The sequence below is a fragment of the Mastacembelus armatus genome, chromosome 15, assembly GCF_900324485.2.
Source record: "Mastacembelus armatus chromosome 15, fMasArm1.2, whole genome shotgun sequence".
Classification (NCBI taxonomy): Eukaryota; Metazoa; Chordata; class Actinopteri; order Synbranchiformes; family Mastacembelidae; genus Mastacembelus; species Mastacembelus armatus.
The window spans coordinates 20,665,074-20,673,610 of NC_046647.1; the positions used below are offsets into that span (position 1 = coordinate 20,665,074).

The 8,537-nt window shown below is 39.1% G+C and overlaps 1 protein-coding gene across 1 annotated transcript; it reads right to left on the bottom strand.

Annotated features, from left to right (window-relative positions):
- Positions 1-4,726: 4,726 nt before the first annotated feature.
- On the bottom strand, positions 4,727-8,324 carry mtx2 (metaxin 2). Its single transcript, XM_026309464.2, has 10 exons — positions 8,160-8,324; positions 7,577-7,624; positions 7,444-7,490; positions 7,279-7,351; positions 7,061-7,137; positions 6,749-6,841; positions 6,627-6,665; positions 6,415-6,540; positions 6,215-6,291; positions 4,727-5,584 (listed from the first exon to the last, which is right to left on the bottom strand). Exons 1-10 carry the CDS (start codon positions 8,197-8,199, stop codon positions 5,425-5,427), a joined length of 780 nt encoding a protein of 259 aa, XP_026165249.1. The 5' UTR covers positions 8,200-8,324; the 3' UTR covers positions 4,727-5,424.
- Positions 8,325-8,537: the final 213 nt, after the last annotated feature.

Sequence of the window (8,537 nt, forward strand, 5' to 3'; positions counted from 1 at the left end):
ACATTTTTGCCTTTTTTGCTCCTAATATATACAAGCACACTTATATACTGGTTAGTCAGAGCTGGCAGCTGGGATTATTTTTAAAGAAATTAGACATTTACTCTACAATTCTTCTCTTTTGGATATCATAACGAACACTGGATCGAACGACTGGACTTGTTACTTCACATCTATCGTAACAAAAGCTGAATGCACTGAGGAGCAGTGTTTTCCCTTATATGCTTTGCTTAAGAACTCCTTGACAACCACTTGTGGGGGAGCAGGGAACATTTATTTTAAATGATATCGCCTACTACAGCAGGGTGTGAATAAACTATTAGGTAATCTGTATGTAAAACTGTAAATTACTATAAGCAAAGTAGGAAACCTTGAAATGTTTAAGCCTATTGGAGAAAACAGCTGCCTTTCCTGAGACAAATCAGACTTATTGTGTGTTTTCAACGTGTAAATTCTGACTAAGCCTGCTGCAGCAAAGCAAGTTTATCAGCATAAACTGTGAAGGATGAGGCTGAACACGGCTACAAGAAGCAGCACAGCTCATTAAGCCAAGACAGGAAAATTATGAAGGAGGGAAGCAGTAAAACATTAGAGTGTGTGTTTGTGTGTGTGTGTGTTTGGAAGAGAGAGAAGAGGAGAGGATTAACATCAACAGCTAATCTCTTTATTCCACTCAAATCTTCATTGCCTCAAAAAATGCATGATCACCTTCCTACATGATGGAGTAAACATTTAAAGATGAAAGAGGATTCACAAACTCACCAATATAAATGGCACCGAACACACACAAGGAGACCACACAGGCAAAAAACAAGCACACAATACATGCATTGATATTGGTGGACCTTCTTTAGGGCATTATAGTATAACCACTTTGAGCCTGTAGTGCCTTGACCCTATGTACCTCTGCTCTGATGATGACAGTGACTCTTTGCAAACCTCTGCTGCAGAGTACTCACAGCCAACACAGACACACTGTAGATAATAACACTGGCTTTTTCTCCTCCTGTTCTTCTTGGTGTTTTACCAGGAGAATTTGTCCACAGATATTTTTGTCTTCCAGAATACAGAAATTTACAGAAAACCGATGCTGGCAGAGTTTCTATCTTAATACTGTTGGATCTGAGTACTGCTTTTGACACAGTGGACAATGGGATCCTGATACAAAGGTTAGAGGACTGCATAGGCATCTCTTGTACTGAATAGACATCTGTGGTACTTCCCTTAAATGTTTAATTCTTATCTTGAAGACAGGAAGTACTTTGTTAAAATTGGTAACTGTGTCTCCAACCAAATGACTTTGACATGTGGGGTCCCCCACGGGTCCATCTTGGGACCCCTTTTGTTTAATCTTTACATGTTTCGTTTAGGCGAGTTAATACGTAGCAATAATGTGTCCTGCCATAATTATGCAGATGACACTCAGATTTACATATCAATCACAGCAGGTGAATATGGACCAGTCGATTCACTGTGTCGCTGGATTGAACAGATCACAGTGTGGAGGCAAAACAACTTTCTCCAACTAAACAGAGACAAAACTGAACTTGTAATCTTTGAGCCACAGAAACAAAGAGAAAGTGTCAGCAGTCACCCCGAGTCTCTTTCTATAAAATCTAGAAATCAGGTTAGAAATCAATGTATCCGCTTTCTGTTCCCTATTTTCTTAGGTGAGGAGACTCATTTGGCTTTAAAAACAACTGCTTGCACATTGTTTTTTGTGCTGCATGTAGTGTGTAAGAGCAAAGTCAGTTGTTTAACCTTGATTAAATAATTTTTCTTTGTTAGAATAATTTTGTAATGTTAAAATGCATAATTCTTTGTGCACATACAGTCTCTAAGCTCAGTGTGCGCCTGCCTGACACCTAGTCCTGTTTATGTGAATGAGATTAGCGATATAATGGGTCACAGCATCAGAGAAGCATTATTGCACTGGTCTATCAAATTAAACAATATACACTATATATACAGATACACATTAACAATTTTGCCCACACACCAGACACAATAACAACAATCTTCTCTTGCTATCTTCTCCCTCTCAGAAAGTCCAGATTATGTTTCATGACTCATTCTCATACCCAAGCTATGTAATTATCAGCCTCCAGGGGTATTGTCTAATCTGACACTTCACATCACAGCACACATACAGCTGCACAGGCACACCATTGGGCGCAAAGAAACTCCTCTTTTAATGCGTCTTAACACCCCCTCACTCTCTCGCACTCATAAACATTAACCATATCTTTATGAAGACCCTTCTTTGACTATATGTGTTATCTGAACAACTGCCTGACACCAACATTTAACACAAGTCTGAATCCATGTAAAATTCATAGTTACATTTTTTTTTAAAAAACATATCATGTTCTTATCACACATTCAATTCAGTGTTGTCACAGTATAATTTATTTTATTTAGTATTTGAATGCTGTCAGAAAACACAGTAACTGATAAACACCTGTTATGATTACAATTGAATGGAGTGATTTTAATTATCATCTGCTGTATAATAGTAATGATAATTGAGCTGTCACTAAATAATTATCGTAAGTGCATTTGAACGTTAAACCTTTTTGGTATTTCATTATATTATGCTCCAGCGTGCATCAGGAAACAGATTGATACCAGTGCAACCAGCAGGTTATGTACTGGCCAGTGACTGTTAGGAAGCAAGTAATCCATTTAAAGTTTTTGTTAGTTTTTCTTTTCTCCTTATGTAAAAGCACAGAAATCACTAAGAATAGTATATTAAAAACAACACCACTCTGAATGAAATGCTTGTTTATAGTTTTTCAGTCAGTATCCGAATTTTGTCAGAAATTCACTCCAAATTGCAAAGCAATTAAATATAAACAAACTTGTTCATGCACATGTCATTTACTTTCTTTTTTTAAGTGTATGTCAGGAAAACTGTTTCACCCTGATTATAGCACTAAACCCTCAAGGCTCTGCAAGATGGTTTCTGTTGTCCTGCTGCCCCCTCCTGGAAGACACATTTCATTACAATCTTCAGTCTGATGGTTAGAGTTAATCCACACTTGAGGTTTGGAAAATAAAGGTTTTTGCAATTTGAATAATGAAGACAAAAAACACAAAAATTAGGGCCCAGGACAAATATGAGTTACTGACTCCATGTTCCTCCTGCTTTCTGTGCTTTGTGTCTGTATTAATGGGTGTATGTTAAACTGATTAAGCATAAATATGTTGTTTTAAAAATCCCATCATTTGAGTTTCTAACATGCTTTAGTGCATACAGTATTAACAAAGTTGCTGTTGGTTAAATTCCCTCCCACTGACTCTGACTGAAACCCTCAGGCCTCCTGATGGATGAGGCCCCAGGACAGTTGTCTGTTTTCTGTGGAATGTAATTGATAGGTAGGAAGTAGGAAGTCTGCTGAAGCAAGAGTTTGGAGAGAGCAAGGAGGCCATTACCGTGTCTCCGCTGAAAGCCGAGACACTGTTGTAGTTACACAATAAAGACAACAGAAAGGTCAGAGAGCTGGGGCCTCCTTCCTGTGGTCTCACTCTGCAGGAGAGCGGAGATGAGGGTGATCAAGGGAATTCTGCTCATCTGGTCTGACTGGCTGTTACATATATCAAGCTGCCTCCCTCTGTCTCTGCACCAAACAGGATTATCACAGGCTGCTAATGCTGTAAATAGCCCTTACTTTCACTGTAGTGCAGCTTTTCTTATGTATTCAGGCAGAAGCAGAGTAGGATGGTGTGGGTGTCTGCTGCTTCTGTGATGGTTTCTCTTGTGCGATTCTTCAGACGCCTTGTTCTGTAGCCTTCATACATTGCTGTTGTATTTTAGTATTGTTTATTTGTGAGTGTGATGTTGTACTGTCCTGCACGAGACCTGAAATGCTTCAGGTTTCCCTTCAGAAAGAGGTTGCTGACCTCAATTTAGATTTATAAGGGTTTAATAGAAAGGGTTTTAGGGAATATTTTATTTTATAGATTACAGGGCCTTTGGTGGCCTGAGGCTCAAGTTGTTGTGGCCTGAAAATGCACAGGATTTTACTGATTGTATCGCACCTTAATGCAGATTTGTGACGTTGGGTACCTTTCTGTGTCCCTGTTTTTTCTCTGTCTGTTGTCCAGCTGATGACCTCTAACTGTGCAGTGTTTGGTCATCACTCATGATGTCATGACTCACAAGTTCGAAGGTCAAACTCTGACCTCACAGGAAACCTGGAAGACAGACACACAAACTGCCTAACTGGAGGGCAATCAGAGGTGATCAGACATTACCAATGAGCTTGGTAATGTCCTGAGATTGAGACCTGAGCAGAAACGCACACAGCCAAGCGTGTGAACCAGCTACATATCAAGCCCCCAAAACAGATCTGAAGGGATTTTCCCCTAGAGACTGTACATGCACTAGACTGTTTTCCTCTAGACTTAGTTGACATAGATTTTGCTTGCTTGTTGTCATAAATCCTGCAGGCGATTCAAATGTGTGTATGTTGAATATTGACAATGTCTTTGTAATGTGTTTGTGATCAATTTAAAAAGAAATTTCAGAATTATGAGCGTGTGGCTCTTTAAGTGAAGGTCAGTGAATAGTGTGATATTATTATTTTAATGGCAATATCTCTAAAATCATAAGGAAACGTTCACCCACTTTGCTGTGATACATGTTGATGTTGTATATACATCAATTGAATACAACTCTTTATGATGCCTATAATGCTCAGTTATAGATACAACAAAAACCAGTGTGTTTAGTTGAATTACTTTTATTTTGTAGGCACTTTCCATTCACACAAAGAAAACAACACTGGAAAAACTAAGAAATACATCAAATCCTCTTTAGCATTATGTTCATGTGGTTTTCTTTTTTGTACAGAAGAGAAGCTCTGGATTTTCAGGGTATACCAACAGTGTCTCACTCATTTCTTCCAAGCTTCTAAAGTTACTGCAGGGGAGAAAAAAAAAACACCAGGAGGCCATTTAACCTCAAGCCCAGTTCAAGTAGAGTCCAGCTGTCTGAACGGCTGCCCTGTTGCACAGCTGTGAACTACACACCTGACCACCCTAAGAGTGTGGGCATTTGTAAATTAACTGTGATACATGAACTAAACACCATTTCTGTGGAACATAGATGGAACTTTTATAAATGGACTAAATGTGGTGTTAAAACCATTAATAATTATCTTTACTGTGAGTTTTAGATACTTCAGTGCTTGCCATCCCTGCAAATTACAGTAAGGAACTACTTTCAGGGGATTTCTATTTATGTGCACTTGATATGTGTTAATTCTTTAAAGAACTGGCTCCTGAAGACTCATCATGCAACAATGTACAAGCAGGAAGCAAAAGGGGGGGTGAAGAATCAAGAAGGGGTGCACAGTGCTTGGGGAGGGAATGAGAGAAGGAAAGACAGAATGTAAAAGAGGCAGAAAGGTTATTTTCAGTCCCTTAAGAGCTTTTGTCTTCAAAGTAGGTCTGTTCAATGCGTTTGCAGAACGACAGCAAGTTGCTGCAGCTCTTGACCCTCTCTGCCAGCTCCGTGCTGGTCAGTCTGGTTGTCAGTATAGTGAAGAGATGACCAAACACCAAAGCGTCCAATTCTGTCGGCCTACATCACACACACACAGGCACACACACACACACACAGGCACTCAGTGTGGGTTACAGCTGAAAATAACCACTTAATTTAATTATTGCCTATGTAGCAACTTAGCGATGTTATTCTCACATTAGCAACATCTAAGGAGAGTTCATTTTTTAAGATGTTATACAATAACACAAACTGTCAATTTGTGTTAAAGTAATCAAGGTTTTAAAATCACACTATTCATTAATTAGACTTCGAATTAACATACTTTCTTCTATCAAACACATCAGCATAAAATATTTATAAATATAAATATATAATCTATAAAATACAGCATATCATATTAAAATGAGAACTTTGATCTCTGGTTGGAAGCTCAACATCAATAGAAGTTATTTTAGATGATTGGGTGGTAATTACAGTAGTCGACCAGAAGGTGGTGCTAAAGAGAAAGCTGTCTGTTGCTTCCAAACATGTCCTTCTCTGTGTTGCACCTCTTTAATTAAGGTTAGCTATAGAGCACAGTCAGCCAGGGTTGAGAATATTGCTTAAATACTAAAACATGAAATGTGCTGTTTGGCCTTTCAGCTGCTAAAACAGGCACAAAAACAATCTATTAGACAAACATCAGTCAAACAGACAGATACTTACTGTTTATTAAAGAAGTACGGTTGTGTTCCCAGCCTCTGAGAGAGAGCCTGGCAGCACTGACTCACATCTTCATAAACCTGAAACACAAACAAAAGCTTTAAATCAATTGGTCAATTTCTGTCAACACTGTGAGACAATATAAAATATAAATAGTATCTTGGATAGTGAAATGTTTCTTTCATTGCTAGGTGGTTGCTGACCTGCTCCAGGGTTTTTCCTCCCCAGCCGATGGCGTTCATCTTCCTGCGAACCTCCCACTGCTTCTGATAGGCGAGGACGTTACTGAGAGGCCACGAGTAAGGACTGCTGTACCTGGGACGAGAGATCTGCACAAAACAAGTACATATGATTAAGAGCCAATTAATAACCACTGTTAAAATCTTGTATTTAATTTGAAGACAAGCATACACACCTCAGCAGCTGTAGCATCATCACACCATTGGATATACAACTGTAGAGAGGAGAGGAGTGTAAAACAGTACATAGAAATATATTCTAGTGCCTGTTGTTTTGGCTGTGGGTGTGTGTATGTACCTCTGCAGTAAGCAGCATGTTGTTGACCAGCTCCATGTATGCCTTCATTTCAGCTCGCTGAACATCATCTAAGCCATCACTCAAAGAGTGACCCTTAAAACCCCAAAAGACAAAGAGAAAATCACTTTTCCCCTCACTAGGATAAATTCTATTCTTCTAAAAAAAAAAAAAAAAAAGACAAAGACAATAACTGTGAATTTCAAAAATGATTAACAATCCTAAAAAATGACATTTACACAAGAGTATATCCAAACAATGAGCAGACACTGATAAATTCAATAGAGGGTCAAAGTCACTGTATGCGTCAGTCACCTTAGCTCTGGTGAACTGCACAATCGGCCCAAGTTCTGACACTACCTGGTTCCCCACATGGATAAAGGGAATCTTACCTACAAACACATAAAGAGTGAGGGATAAACATACTTAAATAAATAGTCACAGATCACAACACAAAGACAAGTTGGCTGTGACAACACTGGCATTCAAACATCGTATCCATAACACAACACCACAGGAACATGTGTACTTACCAGATGGTGACATGTATTCAGCATTTGCTCTGCAAACCACCTGCACTGGTAGACCACACATCCTCAGGTAGGCCTGCACAGTTCATTGATAAAATAAAAATATCATGGCATCCTCACTGGAAATGCTGATATATTTGGTGAGAACACACAGAAACACAACTTCACCTGGACAGCAAGTGATGAGGCACAGTCTGACAGCAGAATCTGATCCTCTGTGTAAAAACAAAAAAAAAAACATTACATTAACACCTGTGCAGTAGCAGCTCACACCGTGATCCCACTTTAAACACTAACTTACCCGTCAGTGGCTGGTACAAGGTTGCATTTTCAGGCCAGGGCTCAGCAGCTGTCGATCACAACAAACAGAAGTTATATGGAGATGAGTTAGCCTAACTTAAGCCTTACAATATCTTACACTTATCTTACACTGGGTCTGATTTAACTGTGCAATTCATTTATAATCTATTGCTCTCACTGCCTGACACACATATACCACTGTACATCCTCCTGTTTAGCTTCGATGTCCTGCAGAATTTCAGACTTTCTGTACTGACTGAGTTTACTGACTGGTTTATCTGGTAATGACTGAACACAGGAGCCACTGGGAGAAACACTAACGCTCACAGCAACATTTCCATGTGCAGACAGTTAAAAAAAAAAACACGACTTATAGCGACAGTCTGATTTATTCCCATAAATGTTTATATAACACACATTTTCCCCTCCTCCCTAAATAAAGTGCAGCTAATCCCATTAGAGAGTTAGTTTTAGCATCATTATTATTATTTATGTTATTGTTATTAGGAAATGGCACATTCCTGTCAATGCTAACTGGTGTTAATTAGCTAAGGTTACCTGAATAAACCGCGTCAGTACGTTACCTGCTATCTGCGACACGAAAGCCTCCGCCGCCAGAGACATGGTGATATCTTAACTTTTTAAACTAGTCAAATAAAAGACGAGGTCGGTTCAGATTCACGCAAGTTTAAGGGCAAGTGTTTGCTCTGCAGTGACCCACTGGTCCGTCCGCAATTAATGTCCGGGTGGAATAGATGTAAAGGTTTATTTAGTTCCGCTTTATGTTTTTCGTTAATGTCGCGCTATTCTACAACACTGAGTTCGGAAAACAACGCAAACACGTCAGAATGTAGTCCAGTTAAACACTGCTACGAACTGTAGTCTTAAAATCTTCATGCTGTTGTTTTTGTACAGCAACTTGCTAATCTAAATCATCTGTATATAAGTGCTTTTGCTTCATT

What these genes read in the sequence shown, in the direction of transcription:
- mtx2 (XM_026309464.2), bottom strand. Translation starts at nt 8,199, where the DNA reads ATGTCTCTGGCGGCGGAGGCTTTCGTGTCGCAGATAGCAG. An exon ending in TGAATACATGTCACCATCTG is followed by an intron (nt 7,138 to 7,278) that starts GTAAGTACACAT and finishes ATGTGTTTGTAG; the next exon opens with GTAAGATTCCCTTTATCCAT. An exon ending in GAGGAAAAACCCTGGAGCAG is followed by an intron (nt 6,292 to 6,414) that starts GTCAGCAACCAC and finishes TTTGTGTTTCAG; the next exon opens with GTTTATGAAGATGTGAGTCA.